Source organism: Hoplias malabaricus, chromosome 6 (assembly GCF_029633855.1).
Source record: "Hoplias malabaricus isolate fHopMal1 chromosome 6, fHopMal1.hap1, whole genome shotgun sequence".
NCBI classification, from domain to species: Eukaryota; Metazoa; Chordata; class Actinopteri; order Characiformes; family Erythrinidae; genus Hoplias; species Hoplias malabaricus.
The window spans coordinates 52,879,476-52,905,530 of record NC_089805.1 but is presented as its reverse complement, the minus strand read 5'-3'; the positions used below and the strand labels follow the sequence as shown (position 1 = coordinate 52,905,530).

General features: G+C 56.1%; 1 protein-coding gene across 1 annotated transcript; it reads right to left on the bottom strand.

Annotated features, from left to right (window-relative positions):
* Positions 1 to 15,891: 15,891 nt before the first annotated feature.
* On the bottom strand, positions 15,892 to 22,431 carry 42sp43 (P43 5S RNA-binding protein). Its single transcript, XM_066675339.1, has 9 exons — positions 22,164 to 22,431; positions 21,718 to 21,815; positions 21,392 to 21,488; positions 20,950 to 21,038; positions 20,780 to 20,853; positions 20,436 to 20,516; positions 18,206 to 18,435; positions 17,171 to 17,224; positions 15,892 to 16,357 (listed from the first exon to the last, which is right to left on the bottom strand). The coding sequence occupies exons 1-9, from the start codon at positions 22,293 to 22,295 to the stop codon at positions 16,118 to 16,120; spliced, it is 1,095 nt and encodes a 364-aa protein (XP_066531436.1). The 5' UTR covers positions 22,296 to 22,431; the 3' UTR covers positions 15,892 to 16,117.
* Between the last annotated feature and the right edge of the window lie 3,624 nt (positions 22,432 to 26,055).

Below are 26,055 nucleotides of genomic sequence, written 5' to 3'. Positions count from 1 at the left end.
CCAGTCGCTCACACGCCCAGTCGCTCACACGCCCAGTCGCTCACTCGCCCAGTCACACGCTCACTCGCCCAGTCGCTCACACGCTCACTCGGCCAGTCGCTCACACGCTCACTCGGCCAGTCGCTCACACGCTCACTCGCCCAGTCGCTCACACGCTCACTCGCCCAGTCGCTCACACGCCCAGTCGCTCACTCGGCCAGTCGCTCACTCGCCCAGTCTCTCACACGCTCACTCGCCCAGTCGCTCACACGCTCACTCGCCCAGTCGCTCACACGCTCACTCGCCAAGTCGCTCACACGCTCACTCGCCCAGTCGCTCACACGCTCACTCGGCCAGTCGCTCACACGCTCACTCGGCCAGTCGCTCACACGCTCACTCGGCCAGTCGCTCACACGCTCACTCGGCCAGTCGCTCACTCGCCCAGTCGCTCACACGCTCACTCGCCCAGTCGCTCACACGCCCACTCGCCCAGTCGCTCACACGCCCAGTCGCTCACACGCCCAGTCGCTCACTCGCCCAGTCGCTCACACGCTTACTCGCCCAGTCGCTCACTCGCCCAGTCGCTCACACGCTCACTCGCCCAGTCACACGCTCACTCACACGCTCACTCGCCCAGTCGCTCACTCGCCCAGTCGCTCACACGCCCAGTCGCTCACTCGCGCAGTCGCTCACACGCTCATTCGCCCAGTCGCTCACACGCTCACTCGCCCAGTCGCTCACACGCTCACTCGCCCAGTCGCTCACACGCTCACTCGGCCAGTCACACGCTCACTCGCCCAGTCACACGCTCACTCGCCCAGTCGCTCACACGCTCACTCGCCCAGTCGCTCACACGCTCACTCGCCCAGTCGCTCACACGCTCACTAGCCCAGTCGCTCACACGCTCACTCGCCCAGTCGCTCACACGCTCACTCGCCCAGTCGCTCACACGCTCACTCGCCCAGTCGCTCACACGCTCACTCGCCCAGTCGCTCACACGCTCACTCGCCCAGGCACTCACACGCTCACTCGCCCAGTCATTCACGCGCTCACTCACACGCTCACTCGCCCAGTCACTCACACGCTCACTCGCCCAGTCACTCACACGCTCACTCGCCCAGTCACTCACGCGCTCACACGCCCAGTCGCTCACTCACCCAGTCGCTCACTCGCCCAGTCACACGCTCACTCGCCCAGTCACTCACACGCTCACTCGCCCAGTCACTCACACGATCACACGCCCAGTCGCTCACTCACCCAGTCGCTCACTCGCCCAGTCACACGCTCACTCGCCCAGTCACTCACACGCTCACTCGCCCAGTCACTCACACGATCACTCGCCCAGTCACTCACACGATCACTCGCCCAGTCACTCACACGATCACTCGCCCAGTCACTCACACGCTCACTCGCCCAGTCACTCACACGATCGCCCAGTCTCTCACACGCTCGCCCAGTCACTCACACGATCACCCAGTCTCTCACACGCTCGCCCATTCTCTCACACGCTCGCCCAGTCACTCACACGCTCGCTCGCCCAGTCACTCACACGCTCGCTCGCCCAGTCACTCACACGATCACCCAGTCTCTCACACGCTCACTCGGCCAGTCGCTCACTCGCCCAGTCGCTCACACGCTCACTCGCCCAGTCGCTCACATGCTCACTCGCCCAGTCGCTCACACGCCCAGTCGCTCACACGCCCAGTCGCTCACTCGCCCAGTCACACGCTCACTCGCCCAGTCGCTCACACGCTCACTCGCCCAGTCGCTCACACGCTCACTCGCCAAGTCGCTCACACGCTCACTCGCCCAGTCGCTCACACGCTCACTCGCCCAGTCGCTCACACGCTCACTCGCCAAGTCGCTCACACGCTCACTCGCCCAGTCACTCACACGCTCACTCGGCCAGTCGCTCACACGCTCAATCGGCCAGTCGCTCACTCGCCCAGTCTCTCACACGCTCACTCGCCCAGTCGCTCACACGCTCACTCGCCCAGTCGCTCACACGCTTACTCGCCAAGTCGCTCACACGCTCACTCGCCCAGTCGCTCACACGCTCACTCGGCCAGTCGCTCACACGCTCACTCGGCCAGTCGCTCACACGCTCACTCGCCCAGTCGCTCACACGCTCACTCGCCCAGTCGCTCACATGCTCACTCGCCCAGTCGCTCACACGCCCAGTCGCTCACTCGGCCAGTCGCTCACTCGCCCAGTCTCTCACACGCTCACTCGCCCAGTCGCTCACACGCTCACTCGCCCATTCGCTCACACGCTCACTCGCCAAGTCGCTCACACGCTCACTCGCCCAGTCGCTCACACGCTCACTCGGCCAGTCGCTCACACGCTCACTCGGCCAGTCGCTCACACGCTCACTCGGCCAGTCGCTCACTCGCCCAGTCGCTCACACGCTCACTCGCCCAGTCGCTCACACGCCCACTCGCCCACACGCCCACTCGCCCAGTCGCTCACACGCCCAGTCGCTCACACGCCCAGTCGCTCACTCGCCCAGTCGCTCACACGCTTACTCGCCCAGTCGCTCACTCGCCCAGTCGCTCACACGCTCACTCGCCCAGTCACACGCTCACTCACACGCTCACTCGCCCAGTCGCTCACTCGCCCAGTCGCTCACACGCCCAGTCGCTCACTCGCCCAGTCGCTCACACGCTCATTCGCCCAGTCGCTCACACGCTCACTCGCCCAGTCGCTCACACGCTCACTCGCCCAGTCGCTCACACGCTCACTCGCCCAGTCGCTCACACGCTCACTCGGCCAGTCACACGCTCACTCGCCCAGTCACTCACACGCTCACTCACACGCTCACTCGCCCAGTCACACGCTCACTCGCCCAGTCGCTCACACGCTCACTCGCCCAGTCGCTCACACGCTCACTCGCCCAGTCGCTCACACGCTCACTCGCCCAGTCGCTCACACGCTCACTAGCCCAGTCGCTCACACGCTCACTCGCCCAGTCGCTCACACGCTCACTCGCCCAGTCGCTCACACGCTCACTCGCCCAGTCGCTCACACGCTCACTCGCCCAGGCACTCACACGCTCACTCGCCCAGTCATTCACGCGCTCACTCACACGCTCACTCGCCCAGTCACTCACACGCTCACTCGCCCAGTCACTCACACGCTCACTCGCCCAGTCACTCACGCGCTCACTCGCCCAGTCACTCAGGCGCTCACACGCCCAGTCGCTCACTCACCCAGTCGCTCACTCGCCCAGTCACACGCTCACTCGCCCAGTCACTCACACGCTCACTCGCCCAGTCACTCACACGATCACTCGCCCAGTCACTCACACGATCACTCGCCCAGTCACTCACACGATCACTCGCCCAGTCACTCACACGCTCACTCGCCCAGTCACTCACACGATCGCCCAGTCTCTCACACGCTCGCCCAGTCACTCACACGATCACCCAGTCTCTCACACGCTCACTCGGCCAGTCGCTCACTCGCTCAGTCGCTCACACGCTCACTCGCCCAGTCGCTCACATGCTCACTCGCCCAGTCGCTCACACGCCCAGTCGCTCACACGCCCAGTCGCTCACTCGCCCAGTCACACGCTCACTCGCCCAGTCGCTCACACGCTCACTCGGCCAGTCGCTCACACGCTCACTCGGCCAGTCGCTCACACGCTCACTCGCCCAGTCGCTCACACGCTCACTCGCCCAGTCGCTCACACGCCCAGTCGCTCACTCGGCCAGTCGCTCACTCGCCCAGTCTCTCACACGCTCACTCGCCCAGTCGCTCACACGCTCACTCGCCCAGTCGCTCACACGCTCACTCGCCAAGTCGCTCACACGCTCACTCGCCCAGTCGCTCACACGCTCACTCGGCCAGTCGCTCACACGCTCACTCGGCCAGTCGCTCACACGCTCACTCGGCCAGTCGCTCACACGCTCACTCGGCCAGTCGCTCACTCGCCCAGTCGCTCACACGCTCACTCGCCCAGTCGCTCACACGCCCACTCGCCCAGTCGCTCACACGCCCAGTCGCTCACACGCCCAGTCGCTCACTCGCCCAGTCGCTCACACGCTTACTCGCCCAGTCGCTCACTCGCCCAGTCGCTCACACGCTCACTCGCCCAGTCACACGCTCACTCACACGCTCACTCGCCCAGTCGCTCACTCGCCCAGTCGCTCACACGCCCAGTCGCTCACTCGCGCAGTCGCTCACACGCTCATTCGCCCAGTCGCTCACACGCTCACTCGCCCAGTCGCTCACACGCTCACTCGCCCAGTCGCTCACATGCTCACTCGGCCAGTCACACGCTCACTCGCCCAGTCACACGCTCACTCGCCCAGTCGCTCACACGCTCACTCGCCCAGTCGCTCACACGCTCACTCGCCCAGTCGCTCACACGCTCACTCGCCCAGTCGCTCACACGCTCACTAGCCCAGTCGCTCACACGCTCACTCGCCCAGTCGCTCACACGCTCACTCGCCCAGTCGCTCACACGCTCACTCGCCCAGTCGCTCACACGCTCACTCGCCCAGTCGCTCACACGCTCACTCGCCCAGGCACTCACACGCTCACTCGCCCAGTCATTCACGCGCTCACTCACACGCTCACTCGCCCAGTCACTCACACGCTCACTCGCCCAGTCACTCACACGCTCACTCGCCCAGTCACTCACGCGCTCACACGCCCAGTCGCTCACTCACCCAGTCGCTCACTCGCCCAGTCACACGCTCACTCGCCCAGTCACTCACACGCTCACTCGCCCAGTCACTCACACGATCACACGCCCAGTCGCTCACTCACCCAGTCGCTCACTCGCCCAGTCACACGCTCACTCGCCCAGTCACTCACACGCTCACTCGCCCAGTCACTCACACGATCACTCGCCCAGTCACTCACACGATCACTCGCCCAGTCACTCACACGATCACTCGCCCAGTCACTCACACGCTCACTCGCCCAGTCACTCACACGATCGCCCAGTCTCTCACACGCTCGCCCAGTCACTCACACGATCACTCGCCCAGTCACTCACACGATCACTCGCCCAGTCACTCACACGATCACTCGCCCAGTCACTCACACGCTCGCTCGCCCAGTCACTCACACGCTCGCTCGCCCAGTCACTCACACGATCACCCAGTCTCTCACACGCTCGCCCATTCTCTCACACGCTCGCCCAGTCACTCACACGCTCGCTCGCCCAGTCACTCACACGCTCGCTCGCCCAGTCACTCACACGATCACCCATTCTCTCACACGCTCGCCCAGTCACTCACACGCTCACTCGCCCAGTCGCTCACACGCTCACTCGCCCAGTCGCTCACATGCTCACTCGCCCAGTCGCTCACACGCCCAGTCGCTCACACGCCCAGTCGCTCACTCGCCCAGTCACACGCTCACTCGCCCAGTCGCTCACACGCTCACTCGCCCAGTCGCTCACACGCTCACTCGCCAAGTCGCTCACACGCTCACTCGCCCAGTCGCTCACACGCTCACTCGGCCAGTCGCTCACACGCTCACTCGGCCAGTCGCTCACTCGCCCAGTCGCTCACACGCTCACTCGCCCAGTCGCTCACACGCCCAGTCGCTCACACGCCCAGTCGCTCACACGCTCACTCGCCCAGTCGCTCACACGCTCACTCGCCCAGTCGCTCACACGCTCACTCGCCAAGTCGCTCACACGCTCACTCGCCCAGTCACTCACACGCTCACTCGGCCAGTCGCTCACACGCTCAATCGGCCAGTCGCTCACTCGCCCAGTCTCTCACACGCTCACTCGCCCAGTCGCTCACACGCCCAGTCGCTCACACGCTCACTCGCCCAGTCGCTCACACGCTCACTCGCCAAGTCGCTCACACGCTCACTCGCCCAGTCGCTCACACGCTCACTCGGCCAGTCGCTCACACGCTCACTCGGCCAGTCGCTCACACGCTCACTCGCCCAGTCGCTCACACGCTCACTCGCCCAGTCGCTCACATGCTCACTCGCCCAGTCGCTCACACGCCCAGTCGCTCACTCGGCCAGTCGCTCACTCGCCCAGTCTCTCACACGCTCACTCGCCCAGTCGCTCACACGCTCACTCGCCCATTCGCTCACACGCTCACTCGCCAAGTCGCTCACACGCTCACTCGCCCAGTCGCTCACACGCTCACTCGGCCAGTCGCTCACACGCTCACTCGCCAGTCGCTCACACGCTCACTCGGCCAGTCGCTCACTCGCCCAGTCGCTCACACGCTCACTCGCCCAGTCGCTCACACGCCCACTCGCCCACACGCCCACTCGCCCAGTCGCTCACACGCCCAGTCGCTCACACGCCCAGTCGCTCACTCGCCCAGTCGCTCACACGCTTACTCGCCCAGTCGCTCACTCGCCCAGTCGCTCACACGCTCACTCGCCCAGTCACACGCTCACTCACACGCTCACTCGCCCAGTCGCTCACTCGCCCAGTCGCTCACACGCCCAGTCGCTCACTCGCCCAGTCGCTCACACGCTCATTCGCCCAGTCGCTCACACGCTCACTCGCCCAGTCGCTCACACGCTCACTCGCCCAGTCGCTCACACGCTCACTCGGCCAGTCACACGCTCACTCGCCCAGTCACTCACACGCTCACTCACACGCTCACTCGCCCAGTCACACGCTCACTCGCCCAGTCGCTCACACGCTCACTCGCCCAGTCGCTCACACGCTCACTCGCCCAGTCGCTCACACGCTCACTCGCCCAGTCGCTCACACGCTCACTAGCCCAGTCGCTCACACGCTCACTCGCCCAGTCGCTCACACGCTCACTCGCCCAGTCGCTCACACGCTCACTCGCCCAGTCGCTCACACGCTCACTCGCCCAGTCGCTCACACGCTCACTCGCCCAGGCACTCACACGCTCACTCGCCCAGTCATTCACGCGCTCACTCACACGCTCACTCGCCCAGTCACTCACACGCTCACTCGCCCAGTCACTCACACGCTCACTCGCCCAGTCACTCACGCGCTCACACGCCCAGTCGCTCACTCACCCAGTCGCTCACTCGCCCAGTCACACGCTCACTCGCCCAGTCACTCACACGCTCACTCGCCCAGTCACTCACACGATCACTCGCCCAGTCACTCACACGATCACTCGCCCAGTCACTCACACGATCACTCGCCCAGTCACTCACACGCTCACTCGCCCAGTCTCTCACACGCTCGCCCAGTCTCTCACACGCTCGCCCAGTCTCTCACACGCTCGCCCAGTCACTCACACGCTCGCTCGCCCAGTCACTCACACGCTCGCTCGCCCAGTCACTCACACGCTCGCTCGCCCAGTCACTCACACGATCACCCAGTCTCTCACACGCTCGCCCATTCTCTCACACGCTCGCCCAGTCACTCACACGGCTCGCTTCGCCCAGTCACTCACACGCTCGCTCGCCCAGTCACTCACACGATCACCCAGTCTCTCACACGCTCACTCGGCCAGTCGCTCACTCGCCCAGTCGCTCACACGCTCACTCGCCAGTCGCTCACATGCTCACTCGCCCAGTCGCTCACACGCCCAGTCGCTCACACGCCCGTCGCTCACTCGCCCAGTCGCTCACACGCTCACTCGCCCAGTCGCTCACACGCTCACTCGCCCAGTCGCTCACACGCTCACTTCGCCAAGTCGCTCACACGCTCAACTCGCCCAGTCGCTCACACGCTCACTCGGCCAGTCGCTCACACGCTCACTCGGCCAGTCGCTCACTCGCCCAGTCGCTCACACGCTCACTTGCCCAGTCGCTCACACGCCCACTCGCCCAGTCGCTCACACGCCCAGTCGCTCACACGCTCACTCGCCCAGTCGCTCACACGCTCACTCGCCAAGTCGCTCACACGCTCACTCGCCCAGTCGCTCACACGCTCACTCGGCCAGTCGCTCACACGCTCAATCGGCCAGTCGCTCACTCGCCCAGTCTCTCACACGCTCACTCGCCCAGTCGCTCACACGCTCACTCGCCCAGTCGCTCACACGCTCACTCGCCAAGTCGCTCACACGCTCACTCGCCCAGTCGCTCACACGCTCACTCGGCCAGTCGCTCACACGCTCACTCGGCCAGTCGCTCACACGCTCACTCGCCCAGTCGCTCACACGCTCACTCGCCCAGTCGCTCACATGCTCACTCGCCCAGTCGCTCACACGCCCAGTCTCCTCCTCGGCCAGTCGCTCACTCGCCCAGTCTCTCACCACGCTCACTCGCCCAGTCGCTCACACGCTCACTCGCCCAGTCGCTCACACGCTCACTCGCCAAGTCGCTCACACGCTCACTCGCCCAGTCGCTCACAACGCTCACTTGGCCAGTCGCTCCACACGCTCACTCGGCCAGTCGCTCACACGCTCACTCGGCCAGTCGCTCACTCGCCCAGTCGCTCACACGTACTCGCCCAGTCGCCCCCGCACCTCACACGCCCACTCGCCCAGTCGCTCACACGCCCAGTCGCTCACACGCCCAGTCGCTCACATTCTCACCCCAGTCGCTCACTCGCCCAGTCACACGCTCACTCGCCCCAGTCACTCACACGCTCACTCGCCCAGTCACACGCTCACTCACACGCTCACTCGCCCAGTCGCTCACTCGCCCAGTCACACGCTCACTCACACGCTCACTCACACGCTCACTCGCCCAGTCGCTCACACGCCCAGTCGCTCACTCGCCCAGTCGCTCACACGCTCATTCGCCCAGTCGCTCACACGCTCACTCGCCCAGTCGCTCACACGTTCACTCGCCAGTCGCTCACACGCTCACTCGGCCAGTCACACGCTCACTCGCCCCAGTCACTCACACGCTCACTTCACACGCTCACTCGCCCAGTCGCTCACACGCTCACTCGCCCAGTCGCTCACACGCTCACTCGCCCAGTCGCTCACACGCTCACTCGCCCAGGCACTCACACGCTCACTCGCCCAGTCATTCACGCGCTCACTCACACGCTCACTCGCCCAGTCACTCACACGCTCACTCGCCCAGTCACTCACACGCTCACTCGCCCAGTCACTCACGCGCTCACACGCCCAGTCGCTCACTCACCCAGTCGCTCACTCGCCAGTCACACGCTCACTCGCCCAGTCACTCACACGCTCACTCGCCCAGTCACACGCTCACTCACACGCTCACTCACACGCTCACTCGCCCAGTCGCTCACTCGCCCAGTCGCTCACACGCTCACTCGCCCAGTCGCTCACTCGCCCAGTCGCTCACACGCTCACTCGCCCAGTCGCTCACACGCTCACTCGCCAGTCGCTCACTCGCCCAGTCGCTCACACGCTCACTCGCCCAGTCGCTCACACGCTCACTCGCCCAGTCACACGCTCACTCGCCCAGTCACTCACACGCTCACTCACACGCTCACTCGCCAGTCACACGCTCACTCGCCCAGTCACACGCTCACTCGCCCTGTCGCTCACACGCTCACTCGCCCAGTCGCTCACACGCTCACTCGCCCAGTCGCTCACACGCTCACTCGGCCAGTCGCTCACACGCTCAATCGGCCAGTCGCTCACTCGCCCAGTCTCTCACTACGCTCACTCGCCCAGTCGCTCACACGCTCACTCGCCCAGTCGCTCACACGCTCACTCGCCAAGTCGCTCACACGCTCACTCGCCCAGTCGCTCACACGCTCACTCGGCCAGTCGCTCACACGCTCACTCGGCCAGTCCGCTCACACGCTCCACTCGCCCAGTCGCTCACACGCTCACTCGCCCAGTCGCTCACATGCTCACTCGGCCCAGTCGCTCACACGCCCCAGTCGCTCACTCGCCAGTCGCTCACTCGCCCAGTCTCTCACACGCTCACTCGCCCAGTCGCTCACACGCTCACTCGCCCAGTCGCTCACACGCTCACTCGCCAAGTCGCTCACACGCTCACTCGCCCAGTCGCTCACACGCTCACTCGGCCAGTCGCTCACACGCTCACTCGGCCAGTCGCTCACTCGCCCAGTCGCTCACACGCTCACTCGCCCAGTCGCTCACACGCCCACTCGCCCAGTCGCTCACACGCCCAAGTCGCTCACCACGCCCAGTCCGCTCACTCGCCCAGTCATTCACACGCCCAGTCGCTCACTCACCCAGTCGCTCACTCGCCCAGTCACACGCTCACTCGCCCAGTCACTCACACGCTCACTCGCCCAGTCACACGCTCACTCACACGCTCACTCGCCCAGTCGCTCACCTCGCCCAGTCGCTCACTACGCTCACTCGCCCAGTCGCCTCACTCGCCCAGTCGCTCACACGCTCACTCGCCCAGTCACACGCTCACTCACACGCTCACTCGCCCAGTCGCTCACTCGCCCAGTCGCTCACTCCCAGTCGCTCACAAGCTCATTCGCCCAGTCGCTCACACGCTCACTCGCCCAGTCGCTCACACGCTCACTCGCCCAGTCGCTCACACGCTCACTCGGCCAGTCACACGCTCACTCGCCCAGTCACTCACACGCTAACTCACACGCTCACTCGCCCAGTCGCTCACACGCTCACTCGCCCAGTCGCTCACACGCTCACTCGCCCATGTCGCCTCACACGCTCACTCGCCCAGTCGCTCACACGCTCACTAGCCCAGTCGCTCACACGCTCACTCGCCCAGTCGCTCACACGCCTCACTCGCCCAGTCGCTCACACGCTCCACTCGCCCAGTCGCTCACACGCTCACTCGCCCAGTCGCTCACACGCTCACTCGCCCAGGCACTCACACGCTCACTCGCCCAGTCATTCACGCGCTCACTCACACGCTCACTCGCCCAGTCACTCACACGCTCACTCGCCCAGTCACACGCTCACTCACACGCTCACTCGCCCAGTCGCTCACTCGCCCAGTCGCTCACACGCTCACTCGCCCAGTCGCTCACTCGCCCAGTCGCTCACACGCTCACTCGCCCAGTCACACGCTCACTCACACGCTCACTCGCCCAGTCGCTCACTCGCCCAGTCGCTCACTCGCCCAGTCGCTCACACGCTCATTCGCCCAGTCGCTCACACGCTCACTCGCCCAGTCGCTCACACGCTCACTCGCCCAGTCGCTCACACGCTCACTCGGCCAGTCACACGCTCACTCGCCCAGTCACTCACACGCTAACTCACACGCTCACTCGCCCAGTCGCTCACACGCTCACTCGCCCAGTCGCTCACACGCTCACTCGCCCAGTCGCTCACACGCTCACTCGCCCAGTCGCTCACACGCTCACTAGCCCAGTCGCTCACACGCTCACTCGCCCAGTCGCTCGCACGCTCACTCGCCCAGTCGCTCACACGCTCACTCGCCCAGTCGCTCACACGCTCACTCGCCCAGTCGCTCACACGCTCACTCGCCCAGGCACTCACACGCTCACTCGCCCAGTCATTCACGCGCTCACTCACACGCTCACTCGCCCAGTCACTCACACGCTCACTCGCCCAGTCACTCACGCGCTCACACGCCCAGTCGCTCACACGCTCACTCGCCCAGTCGCTCACACGCTCACTCGCCCAGTCGCTCACACGCTCACTCGCCCAGTCGCTCACACGCTCACTCGCCCAGTCGCTCACACGCTCACTCGCCCAGGCACTCACACGCTCACTCGCCCAGTCATTCACGCGCTCACTCACACGCTCACTCGCCCAGTCACTCACACGCTCACTCGCCCAGTCACTCACGCGCTCACACGCCCAGTCGCTCACTCACCCAGTCGCTCACTCGCCCAGTCACACGCTCACTCGCCCAGTCACTCACACGCTCACTCGCCCAGTCACACGCTCACTCACACGCTCACTCACACGCTCACTCGCCCAGTCGCTCACTCGCCCAGTCGCTCACACGCTCACTCGCCCAGTCGCTCACACGCTCACTCGCCCAGTCGCTCACTCGCCCAGTCGCTCACACGCTCACTCGCCCAGTCGCTCACACGCTCACTCGCCCAGTCACACGCTCACTCGCCCAGTCACTCACACGCTCACTCACACGCTCACTCGCCCAGTCACACGCTCACTCGCCCAGTCACACGCTCACTCGCCCAGTCGCTCACACGCTCACTCGCCCAGTCGCTCACACGCTCACTCGCCCAGTCGCTCACACGCCCAGTCGCTCACTCACCCAGTCGCTCACTCGCCCAGTCACACGCTCACTCGCCCAGTCACTCACACGCTCACTCGCCCAGTCACACGCTCACTCACACGCTCACTCGCCCAGTCGCTCACTCGCCCAGTCGCTCACACGCTCACTCGCCCAGTCGCTCACTCGCCCAGTCGCTCACATGCTCACTCGCCCAGTCACACGCTCACTCACACGCTCACTCGCCCAGTCGCTCACTCGCCCAGTCGCTCACACGCCCAGTCGCTCACTCGCCCAGTCGCTCACACGCTCATTCGCCCAGTCGCTCACACGCTCACTCGCCCAGTCGCTCACACGCTCACTCGCCCAGTCGCTCACACGCTCACTCGGCCAGTCACACGCTCACTCGCCCAGTCACTCACACGCTCACTCACACGCTCACTCGCCCAGTCACACGCTCACTCGCCCAGTCGCTCACACGCTCACTCGCCCAGTCGCTCACACGCTCACTCGCCCAGTCGCTCACACGCTCACTCGCCCAGTCGCTCACACGCTCACTAGCCCAGTCGCTCACACGCTCACTCGCCCAGTCGCTCACACGCTCACTCGCCCAGTCGCTCACACGCTCACTCGCCCAGTCGCTCACACGCTCACTCGCCCAGGCACTCACACGCTCACTCGCCCAGTCACTCACGCGCTCACACGCCCAGTCGCTCACTCGCCCAGTCACACGCTCACTCGCCCAGTCACTCACACGCTCACTCGCCCAGTCACACGCTCACTCACACGCTCACTCGCCCAGTCGCTCACTCACACGCTCACTCGCCCAGTCGCTCACTCGCCCAGTCGCTCACACGCTCACTCGCCCAGTCGCTCACTCGCCCAGTCGCTCACACGCTCACTCGCCCAGTCGCTCACACGCTCACTCGCCCAGTCGCTCACTCGCCCAGTCGCTCACACGCCCAGTCGCTCACACGCTCACACGCTCACTCGCCCAGTCGCTCACACGCTCACTCGCCCAGTCGCTCACACGCTCACTCGCCCAGTCGCTCACACGCTCACTCGGCCAGTCACACGCTCACTCGCCCAGTCACTCACACGCTCACTCACACGCTCACTCGCCCAGTCACACGCTCACTCGCCCAGTCGCTCATACGCTCACTCGCCCAGTCGCTCACACGCTCACTTGCCCAGTCGCTCACACGCTCACTCGCCCAGGCACTCACACGCTCACTCGCCCAGTCACTCACACGCTCACTCGCCCAGTCACTCACGCGCTCACTCGCCCAGTCACTCACGCGCTCACTCGCCCAGTCACTCACGCGCTCACTCGCCCAGTCAGTCACGCGCTCACTCGCCCAGTCACTCACACGTTCACTCGCCCAGTCACTCACACACTCACCCATTCACATACACACACACTCCCAGTCTCTCACAAGCTTACCAAGTGACTCACGCACACACTTGCCCAGTCACTCACTCACCCAGTCACACACACACACACACTCACCCAGTCTCTCACATATTCACCCAGTCACACAATCACTCACTCGCTCAATCACTCACATGCTCACTTGCCCAGTCACTGACACACTCGCCCAGTCACTCACTCGCTCACACACACACACACTCCCAGTCTCTCACAAGCTTACCCAGTGACTCACACACTCGCCCAGTCACTCACTCACTTGCCTAGTCACGTACTAACTCACCTAGTCATCCACACACTCACCCAGTCACACAATCACTCACTCACTCACCCAGTAACTCACACGCTCACTCACTCACCCAGTAATTCATACGCTCACTCACTCACCCGGTAACTCACATGCTCAGTCACCCACACGCTAATTTGCCCAGTCCCTCACACACTCGCCCAGTCCCTTACACACTCACCCAGCCACACACTCGCCCAGTCCCTTACACACACACTTGCCCAGTCACTCCCACACTCACCCAAAAAGGGTGAGGGGTAAAAGGGAGAATAGCTCCAGTGTTTATGGGTCATCTATTCTGGAACGTGAGGAGCTAAATGTGTCGGAGTTGGGATGATGGCCTACTTCCCTCTCTCCAGAACATGGGGAAGGGGGAGAGAGAGAGAGAGAGAGAGAGAGAGAGAGAGAGAGAAAATAGAAAGACATAAGAAAAGAGACAGGAAGAGAGAGGGAGAGACAGGAAGAGAGACAGGAAGAGAGAGGGAGAGAGAACAGTGCAATAACACGTGTTGTCATTTAAAAGGGGAAAAAGAGGGAGGTTTAAAAAGTTTTTTGTTTTTTTTTAACTTTAATTTCCCATCCCTGAACACAGCCTCCAAACCCCACCCTCAAACATCTGTCCCAGGAACACCCCCAGCACCTATAAGCCCTCTGTGGCCTACCTCAGATTGTCCAGGAGAAAAGGGAACCCTCCTGCCTCCCTCCGAGGGGCATAAAACCTCACTTTATCCCAGGTGTCTTTAGCTGAAAAAGCCCCTCATACACCCACCAACGGTTGTATTTTTATTTTATGTCTGTACTTTTTGTTTAAATAATATTTTTTACACTATATGGTTTATTTCACCTGCACAGTCAAAGCATTTGACCTGACAAACTTGAGAAGAGCCATCACAGGGATGTCACTTTTTAAAGTGTCTGCTTTTACTTTATAGGCCTTCCCTGAAAAAAGACGTTGTCTGGATGGCAGCATGTCACTCCAAACCATGTGTATTAGTATTATCAGTATTAACAGTGCCCCCTTCACAGATGTGACAGTCCACCATGCCCTGCGCTTCTCCACTTCCCCTCAGTGCATCTGAAATGAGCTGGAGCCCAGAGAAGGCGGCGTTTCTGGATCCTGTTTATTTCTGGGTTCTTCTCTGCGTCTGTGAGGTTTAGCTTGTGTTTGTGGAGGTGGTGATGAACTGTGTTCACAGACGGTGGGTTTGGGGAGTGGTTCTGACCCGTGCAGTGATGTCCTACAGAAACCTGTCTGTTTAATTCAGTGCGGTCTGAGGGCTAGAAGACCACAGACACTGGTTTTGGGCCTTGTTTATTTCGTCTAAGCCGTTTCTCAGTACACGTGTGTTCTTATGTTCATTGGTTGTTGGGAAACATCAGTCGCAGCCCAAGTACTGTTCCATTTAAAAATCCACATCCAGAAGAGTATAGTCCAGATCCTGATGTGTTCTTGCTCCGCCGTAATATCGAGGATGCACTGGGCCATGACTTCTGTAGACCTGTGAGAGTCATACCCTAGACTGCATTTTGCACCAACTGCTTAGCTATTCATTTTTTCTCAGTGTACGGCACCATCGCAATTGCAGAATGACCACAGCGTCCTCAGGATTTCGTACCCGTGGGTCTAACTCGGCACGTTTGTTGGTACAACCAAGTACAGCAGCTCGAACTTGAAGTATTTTGTATTGAGAGATTTCTCAGGATTCTGAAGTCTTAATGTTATGGGATGTAGATGAGATGAAACCCATGCAGACTGAGTGTGAACCCCTCCCCCTCTTTACTTCCAAAACACAGACGTCACTGACCAGTTCAAGTTTAACCTTCATTTTTGTAGGTTGTAGGGTTAAATGACTTTACCAGTCTCTCGTTCCCAATCCCAACTTTTGGACCGTGCTGTCGGCATCAAATTCCAAACATCTGTTAAATGTAATCATGTGTGATATTTTAAGTAGTTTTTCCATTTTATTTACTCTGAGGGTATTCATTTGGCTCCTCCCCTTTAGTGGGTCGTGTTTAGTGTATTCACCATCAGATGTTCCCCCGGCTCTTGCTGCACATGCCCCCACCCCCCAGGTTCCTTCACTACACCCTTCAGGGCGAGAGAGCACCCAGTAAAGGCTGTGTACATCAGTGCGAATCCAGAATAAAATCCACAAGCTGCACTGAGCAGAACGTCAGGACAGGGTTCATCTTTAATGATCAACTTTAATCAGATCAAACAAAACCAGTTTCATTTCTCCAACAAATCACCGCCGCACAAAACTAAACCTGACCTTCAACCATCAGCGGCTTTACTTTACCATCCCCTTTTACATTATACATTTACAGAAATAAACAGAAACCAGCAGCGGTCAGCTCCAACAACTCAAAACCTGCAGACGGCAACGAAAACAAACTTCAATAGTAAACAAACAAAGCTAACCCTTGACCTTCTGCATGGGCTTGATGCTGAAGAGCTCTCGAAGGTTGACCTCAGGGTCGATGTGGTGAGGGATCTTCCTCTCGTTAAAGAGCCCCGAGAGGTTCGCCTCCATTTTGGTTTTACGAGAAACTCTCATCTTCAGAGCGAAGAGTCTCCGCAGGTCGTCCTCCACCAGGGGGCGCCGTGAGCGGCCTTCCAGGCGCTTCTGCCAGCTCTTATTGCTGCGCCTCCGTCTCTGTTGAAACAGGGTTAGAGTCAGGACCTGGAGCGACTCCAGGGGAGGGGTTTCATATTAAAGTCTGCATCCTGAGTTTGTTGATGACAGCTGAGGGATTTAAACCTCTCAATTTAAACCTGACCTCAGATCAGCACTGTGCTTTATTTACAGACTAAACTCCAGCTATAAACCACCCCACCTTCAGATCCTACAACTCCATTCTGTCCTTGGCCTCCCGTCCGCAAGGGAAGCTCTTAACACCACATCACACTCCAGATGCTCAGATGTCTACCGAGAATTAAACACCTGCACAAGTCTGCACAGACGTCCTGCAGACAGACCTCATCCTCCGACTTACACCGCCGCATAAACACTAATCCAACGCCCACTGCAGGAATACATTCGTTTAAAGGTTCCATAAGTAGTTTAGCCCTCAACAGCAAATTATTTACAAGTGATTAAAGATCAAGGACAGTTCTATTAAATATTGTTTACAAAGAATAAAAGCAGCACATATGACACTATGCAGGTGAGAAGCACCCTCTAGTGGAGAAGTTCTTGAGTGAGCAAAAAGTTCTTAAAGGGATTAAAATAACATGGTAAACTACAGCTTCCTGGAGACGAAGAATCAAACCGCTGTCATCCCCCACAGGGTGGGTCCCTGGGAAATAGGGGGGGCATGTTTACACTGAGGATCAGCAAGACAATGACTGACTGCACCTTTAACGTGACCATTTTAAGAAGAAACTAAAAGGTTAAACTGGGCCCTCAAGGAATGCTGGGAGTTCTGGCGATGTGTTTAAAGGTAAGATGAAAAAGGAGATCACTGACCTTCCTCTTGGTGGCGTCAGGGTCATGACGGAGCAGGTGACGAGCCAAACTCTCCTGATGGTAAACAAACGAGTAAACACACCTCTGCAGAAATTTATTGAAGTATGGCAGGGTAAATCTTAAGTTAGAGGGACAGGTTAGGAGACAGTGGACAGTGTAGAGGGGCCAGTGTAGTGGGCCATGGGGGGGCATGTAAGGGGGCAGTTTAGACGACCGTGTAGAGGACCGTGTAGGGGGGGGCGGTATAGAGGACCGTGTAGGGGGGGGGGCGGTATAGAGGACCGTGTAGGGGGGGGGGGCGGTATAGAGGGACCGTGTAGGGGGGGGGGGGGGGGGGGGGCGGTATAGAGGACCGTGTAGGGGGGGGGGCGGTATAGAGGACCGTGTAGGGGGGGGGGCGGTATAGAGGACCGTGTAGGGGGGGGGGCGGTATAGAGGACCGTGTAGGGGGGGGGGGCGGTATAGAGGACCGTGTAGGGGGGGGGGCGGTATAGAGGACGTGTAGGGGGGGGCGGTATAGAGGACCGTGTAGGGGGGGGGCGGTATAGAGGACCGTGTAGGGGGGGGGAGCGGTATAGAGGACCGTGTAGGGGGGGGGGAGCGGTATAGAGGACCGTGTAGGGGGGGGGCGGTATAGAGGACCGTGTAGGGGGGGGGCGGTATAGAGGACCGTGTAGGGGGTGGGCGGTATAGAGGACCGTGTAGGGGGGTGGGCGGTATAGAGGACCGTGTAGGGGGGGGGGGGGCGGTATAGAGGACCGTGTAGGGGGGGGGGCGGTATAGAGGACCGTGTAGGGGGGGGGGGCGGTATAGAGGACCGTGTAGGGGGGGGGGCGGTGTAGAGGACCGTGTAGGGGGGGGCGGTGTAGAGGACCGTGGGGGGGGGGGCGGTGTAGAGGACCGTGTAGGGGGGGGCGGTGTAGAGGACCGTGTAGGGGGGGGGCGGTGTAGAGGACCGTGTAGGGGGGGGCGGTGTAGAGGACCGTGTAGGGGGGGTGGTGTAGAGGACCGTGTAGGGGGGGTAAGTGGACTGACCCTCATGGCGAAGGCCCGGGAACACCCCGGGAAGCTACAGCAGTGCCGGAGCAATGCAAGGTGAACCTTGCGGATGTGGTGCTGCAGGTTGAAGGTGGTGGAGAAGAACGCCTGACAGCCCTCACTTGGACACAGCAGCACAGGCTTCTGCAGAGCGTGGGTCCGACGGTGTCTCCTCAGAGCATCCCGCTTTCTGAACGTCCGCTTACACACTCCACACTGGAAACTGGCTACACACACACACTTAGAATAAACACTCCACACTGGAAACTGGCTACACACAGAATTAGAATAAACACTCCACACTGAAAACTGATTAAACACAAACACGATTAGAATAAACACTCCACACTGAAAACTGATTAAACACAAACACGATTAGAATACACACTCCACACTGGAAACTGATTAAACACAAACATGATTAGAATAAACACTCCACACTGGAAAGTGACTACACACATGATTAGAATAAACACTCCACACTGAAAACTGATTAAACACAAACATGATTAGAATAAACACTCCACACTGGAAACTGACTACACACATGATTAGAATAAACACTCCACACTGGAAACTGATTAAACACAAACATGATTAGAATAAACACTCCACACTGGAAACTGACTACACACATGATTAGAATAAACACTCCACACTGGAAACTGATTAAACACACACATGATTAGAATAAACACTCCACACTGGAAACTGACTACACACATGATTAGAATAAACACTCCACACTGGAAACTGATTAAACACAAACATTAGAATAAACACTCCACACTGGAAACTGACTACACACATGATTAGAATAAACACTCCACACTGAAAACTGATTAAACACAAACATGATTAGAATAAACACTCCACACTGAAAACTGACTACACACACGATTAGAATAAACACTCCACACTAGAAACTGACTACACACACGATTAGAATAAACACTCCACACTGGAAACTGATTAAACACAAACACGATTAGAATAAACACTCCACACTGGAAACTGTCTACACACACGATTAGAATAAACACTCCACACTGGAAACTGACTACACACACGATTAGAATGAACACTCCACACTGGAAACTGACTACACACACGATTAGAATAAACACTCCACACTGAAAACTGACTACACACACGATTACAATAAACACTCCACACTAGAAACTGTCTACACACACAATTACAATAAACACTCCACACTAGAAACTGACTACACAGACCATTAGAATAAACACTCCACACTGAAAACTGACTACACACACGATTAGAATAAACACTCCACACTAGAAACTGACTACACACACGATTAGAATAAACACTCCACACTGGAAACTGATTAAACACAAACACGATTAGAATAAACACTCCACACTGGAAACTGACTACACACACGATTAGAATAAACACTCCACACTAGAAACTGTCTACACACACAATTACAATAAACACTCCACACTAGAAACTGTCTACACACACAATTACAATAAACACTCCACACTAGAAACTGACTACACAGACCATTAGAATAAACACTCCACACTGAAAGCTGACTACACACACGATTAGAATAAACACTCCACACTAGAAACTGACTACACACACGATTAGAATAAACACTCCACACTGGAAACTGATTAAACACAAACACGATTAGAATAAACACTCCACACTGGAAACTGACTACACACACGATTAGAATAAACACTCCACACTGGAAACTGACTACACACACGATTAGAATAAACACTCCACACTGGAAACTGATTAAACAAATACACGATTAGAATAAACACTCCACACTGGAAACTGACTACACACACGATTAGAATAAACACTCCACACTGGAAACTGACTACACACACGATTAGAATAAACACTCCACACTGGAAACTGACTACACACACGATTAGAATAAACACTCCACACTGAAAACTGACTACACACACGATTACAATAAACATTCCACACTGGAAACTGACTACACACACGATTAGAATAAACACTCCACACTGGAAACTGATTAAACACAAACACGATTAGAATAAACATGTAACTGACACTAGGTCACTACAACACCAGCGTCTCAGATCAAAACACTTCATTCAGCCTCAACACACCACCAACACCAGGAGGAGTACAGGGGGAACCGGGGCTGCAGTGTGTAAAACCTGTGTGTGGTGTTTCTGCAGTGCTTGTGTGAGGGACTCACCTGTGTGTGTGCAGGTGTGTTTCTGTAGTTTAGTCCAGGTGTGTTCTACAACCCGACACTCCACCTGAGGACAGCTATACCCTGCAGAGCACCGTCACAATACACCACCAGTTAATACTCTACACACAATATACTCCCCCCTTACACCATCAGTTACTCTACACACAATCTATCCCCCCTTACACCATCAGTTACTACTCTACACACATTTTACCCCCCCTTACACCATCAGTTAATACTCTAGACACAACGTACCCCCCCCCCCTTACATCACCAGTTAATACTCTATACAGGGTACCGACCCACCCCCCATCCCCCTCAATGGTTGCACAGGTAAAGTTCACCTCTGTGTGTTTTCTCATGAGCATTCCGGTCCACATGGGTCCTGAAGACCATCTCACATTCAGCTTTACTGCACCTACACACACACACTATTAAAGGACTAATAGGGACAGTGGAGAAACGGGGTATATGTAATGTTGTGGGCTGGTGTGTAAAGGTCAGTGTGTATTACCTAAATGGGGCGGGGACACCGTGTGAGGACACGTGGAGCTTCAGTGCCCGTCTCTTCCGGAACGTTCTCTCACAGTTGGCAGAAGTGCACTGGACAACAGTAAACAGAGTTAGAGCTTAGAAACTGGACTGGGATAAGGGCGGGACTTCTGTACAACGAGGAACGTTAAGAACCATTTCAGGAGAAAAGTCCCAATGAGATCAGGATGTTTTTAATTTAACTTTTAACTCTGAAGCTACATTCAATGACAATATCTTTGATTCCTGTGTGAATCTGTTTTAAAGTGGTGAATCTTTTAAAGGGTCTTTCCCTGTGGAGTCGGTCTCTCACTGGAGACTACACCATTTAAACCCAGCCCAGTGTAATGGTGCCCTGGACCTGGTCAGTGTTTAATACTGTGGTCCTGTAAACCCCAGCCCCATAGCGCTGCCTGTGTCCAAACCTTAAAGTAGACGTCCCCGTCTCCGTGTGAGTAGCGGACGTGTCTCTTCAGTTTGTCTTTAGTGAAGAAGCTCTGAGCACAGTTCTGCACACTGCACCTGGGATAAACACAGCCGAGTTTAACGGAGCGTTACTTTAACCTTCGCCTGCTCAGGTCTCGCTTTAATAAACACACGGTTCACCTGCTTTACTAAAGTCAGCAAAACAAACACACTGTCCTTAGAGGGTTAATCAACGTTCTGCTCCACCTTAACTGGGGTTTAAACCCTGCTCCACCTTAAATCCCCAGGCTGTGTTTACAGAGAGATCTGGCTCTAGGGTCTTCACCTGATTCTCTTCTCTCCATGTTGGTGGGCATGTCTTCTCAGGTGAGCTTTCCTCGTGAAACTCCGCCCACATCCTTCAACTGCACACCTGAGGGGCTTCTAGACACAGACACACACAGACACAGACACAACGCCCGGGTTTGACTCGGATCTGTTTGAGGTAGAAGCCGCCGCCCTGTGGACACAGCCCTAAACAAGCAGTGATTTCACCAAGCGTTAGGAAACAGCGCACTCCGGCGGTCAAACTGCAGGAAGCTGCTTCACTGAACCCATCTGTGACAGGGAAAAGAGCTTTGTGCAGCTCTCCACACACACACGGAGCAGGGGGCAGGTTGGGGGATGGAGTGGAGAGGGGGATTGAGATTAAAAGAGGAAAGTATATAGACGGTGAGACAGAGGGGGCCGCTAAGTGTGTGTGTGTGTGTGTGTGTGTGGACAAAGACCGACCTTGCCTGTGTGAACGGTCTCGTGCTCCTCTAGGCGCCATTTGCGCGTGAAAGTGGCTCCGCAGTCCGCGCGCGTGCAGTTGAAGAGTTGGATGTTGGGGGGCGCGGGGCTCTCTCTGCGTCCGACCTGCATTTCACCACCGTCTCTGGTCTAACGCACACAGCCCTTCTCTATCACTCTATCACTCCTCTGTTCTTCACACACTGTGGCGGGTGGCCGTAGGGAGCGCGAGCTCATGACCTGTCCGCTCTTAAAGCCGAGCGTATCACTATCACCTGCTGATCATTAGCACCTGCGCGCGCACACTCCTCCATCACGGCACTCTACCGGCTTCAGCCAATCAGCACGCTCCGTTTACTCTCTCTCCTCCACTCTCAGCTCCGCCCACATTTTAACTCTGCAATTAATACCATCTTTCATTCATTCATTCATTCATTCATTCATTCTTTGTCTGTAACAGTTCCCCAGCGGGTCCTGAGAGAACCCTGACAACGCCAATGATAAAAGTAATAATAATTATAATAATAAATAATAACTCAGAACACGAGCTAACGGTAAAACAACAGAGAAATGTTTACTTTAATAAAAAAGGTAGTAAATAAATAATGAAAACAGTAAACATTTACACAAAAGATGGAGAGAAAATGAGCCGTGAATAATTTACACATTTTATTATCTTTGTTCAAACTCAATATTTCAAAATATTAAAAACATTTCAGTAAAATCAACGTTTGTAAAAGAATTCCCGTCTAAAAGGGTGTTTTAAAGCGTGTTAAAGCTGGTCCTGGTCAATGTCTGTGGGGGAGGTGTTCCACAGTTTTGGGGCAAAGCAAGAAAAAGCTGTTTTGTTTCTGCAGTCTGCCAACAGGGGGCGCAGTAACACTCAACTGCACTTCAAACTCCACAGACGAGTGCGGTACGTAAATGATATTTAAATGAGGTGGTGGTGGGCGGAGCTTGGTATCAGGCTCCGAGGCTGATTTACAAACTATACTTTGTTTCCACAGCATATGAATGTTTCATGAACCAGACGATGAAGAGTTGAAGCATGGCTCGCTTTACACAGCTCTGAACCCTAGGGGGCGCAGTGGAGTTTAAAGAGTTATGACCTTTTACACCTGTGTTTTTGTTTTAACATGCGATCTCCGAGAAGGTTCTGGAGAACCAGGTCCGGACACGTCCTTTCACACGTCGCTGGTTCAGACAGGGGGCGGAGCCTGTGCAGGAGATAGACTGCGATGCACCGGAACATTCCTGGCTCTGTTCACACAGGGGTCACTCTGACATTTCTAGACTGTGTCCCAGGGGCAGGATAAAGTCCAGGGAATGTGAAGACCTGTGGATTCCCACGTGTTCTGTCTCTGCAGGTGTGAAGGGGCTCCACCGGGCTCCCTTTAACACCTCTGAGCCAGGAGAATGGACAGAGGGAGGTCCAGGTGATAATGACCACGAGAGACACAACAACAGAACAAAGAGAACAACAACGATCCAGAAACTGATCTCAGTGTTTCACACCCACTCCGCAGAGGGGGGCCGAGAGGACCCCAGTGAAAGTGAGAGGGGCTGGGTTTCTGTCACCCCTCCTCTGCTCTCTAATGTGTTCATGGGTTGTTTGTCCAGAGGGGGGCGCCGTTGCTGTGACTTTTAAAGCCTGGAGACAAAAGACAGACTCAGAAGAGCTGCAGGAGGACTGACTGAGTCACACACACTACTCAGGTCTGATCAGTCGAGTGTGCAGCTTTCATGCACACTTCTAAACCCTTTTCCCCTAAGAACTCATGTACACTTCTCACCCCATGTTCCTGTGTATATGTATCTGTATATGGGATATAACCTAATGGCACATTGTTCAATGCTTCACTGCACATAGTGACACTATAGTTTATAGTTTGATCTGCTTTACCATGCGCGGTAAATGTTCTGGCGGAGGAGGACCACGAGGCTATAGACTTGGTTCCGGTGCAGAGATGTAAACACAGGTATCGCCCTCATACCCACCTTTACAGAGCAAACCCTGATCTCTGATCCGCATCCGCTGCCTTTCAAACAGCCTGGAGAAATATATGAACAGGTTTGACATAAATGACTTTTAAGGAACAATTTTTAGTTTAACACATTTCCTGATTTGTTCCGTTTACTCATTCAACTTAAAAATCTATAACAATGACGTGTGTCTCCAGAGCGTCTCCTTTAACTGATTAAAGCAGCGGTCCCCATCCTTTTTTGCACCACGTACCGGTTTCATACGCTCAGGCCTTGCTCGATGATCGTTAATGACGTAATCTAATAATAAATCATCCGCAGTGGTCTTACGTCAAATGCAAACATCAACAGACAATAAATAACCTTTTGTTCATAAATTAATAATCAACAACATCTCTGTAAACGAAAACATTTATTTAAGAACGAAAATCCTTTCTAATAAGAAATAATTATAATAAAAAACTAAACTCGATTCAAGTGACAGTACCGGGTCATTTCTCTATAAAAGGGTGAACACGTCAATCAAATAATAACAATAATAATAACGTCACTTAGTGAGAGCCCTGAGCATGTTTCTCTGCAACGAGCCGGTCCCATCTCAGAAGAATGGGGGACAGTGACACCCCCAGTGTGTTCCGTACGTCCGGTCTGTTCCGTAGTTTCGTTCTGGTTGCGGTCAGTGCAGAAAATCCTGCTTCACAAAGATAGGGGGTTGGAAATGGCGATCTCAGGGTTATTCTGCCTCGATTTAAACCCAGAACACTGGCTCAGTTGTTGTTTGAAACATACTTTTAAGGCCACCGTCATTTGCAGTGTCCAGCAGTTGATCCTCTTCTAGCACGGACCGGCTCCATTCACCAGGTTTCTTTACAAATGGGTCGCGGATCCATTCTTTCGCCGTCCGTGGGTTACGCATGAGTCTGTGCGTCATTCCGCAAAATAAAACATCAACATTTAGACTGATATTCAATTTTAAAAAATCAAATGTTCCGTGCGGCCCGGTATCTAATGGCCCACGGCCCGGTACTGGGTCGCGACCCGGTGGTTGGGGACCGCTGGATTAAAGTACACAATGTGGACATCTCAAAATAGCCTAACTTATTAATTAAGGAATGTCTTCAAACCCGTGGACACCCAGCGGAACCAGGTGCGACTGTCCTGAAAATATGTGGACAGGCTGGAAGCTCTGAAAAAATATGAACATTTTTTTCCTGCAGGTCCTGCATATCTCTGACTAAACCAGAGTTTCGGCTTCTGACACAGTTTAGACTGATTAATAAAGAAGACACACACACACACACACACACACACACTGAATGAAAAGTGTGTTTCTCGGTCGTTAAGCAGGTGAGAGACACACCTGAACACACCTTTCAGGTTGTAAGGCAGTGACATCACACTCTCTGCTTGGTTTCATAAACGTCTACGGTTCTGCCTTTAGAGATGAATAAGGAGTTACTAAACATACTTTGGATGATATAATTTTATTTAGTTATAACGTTTTAAATTATTTACTAAAGCTTTTCACACCTATTTCCATCTTAAAATTACACATTATGAAAATAAAATAAATTCTTAAACTCTCATATCAAGTGTAAACTGAGCATTCAAACAGCGCTAAGTTAAACCATTAAATAAAATATTTGTTGTGTAAATACAGTCAGGAGCACAAACACTAATCTTAGGTAAACCTTCAGATCTGTTATAAGGTGAACTTTCTCAGTCTTTATTATCCATTCACTCTTAAATGTATTATTTCAAGCAAAAACACTGCATAAATCGTGCTTTGAACCTTATTTAGCTGATAGCATTAGCACAGTAAGATTCCACATTAAGTAAAAAAGCTAAGTATCCGTAAATCTGTGGTAAAGCCGTCTTTTAAAAAGTCGATAAATAAATAAATCGAAAC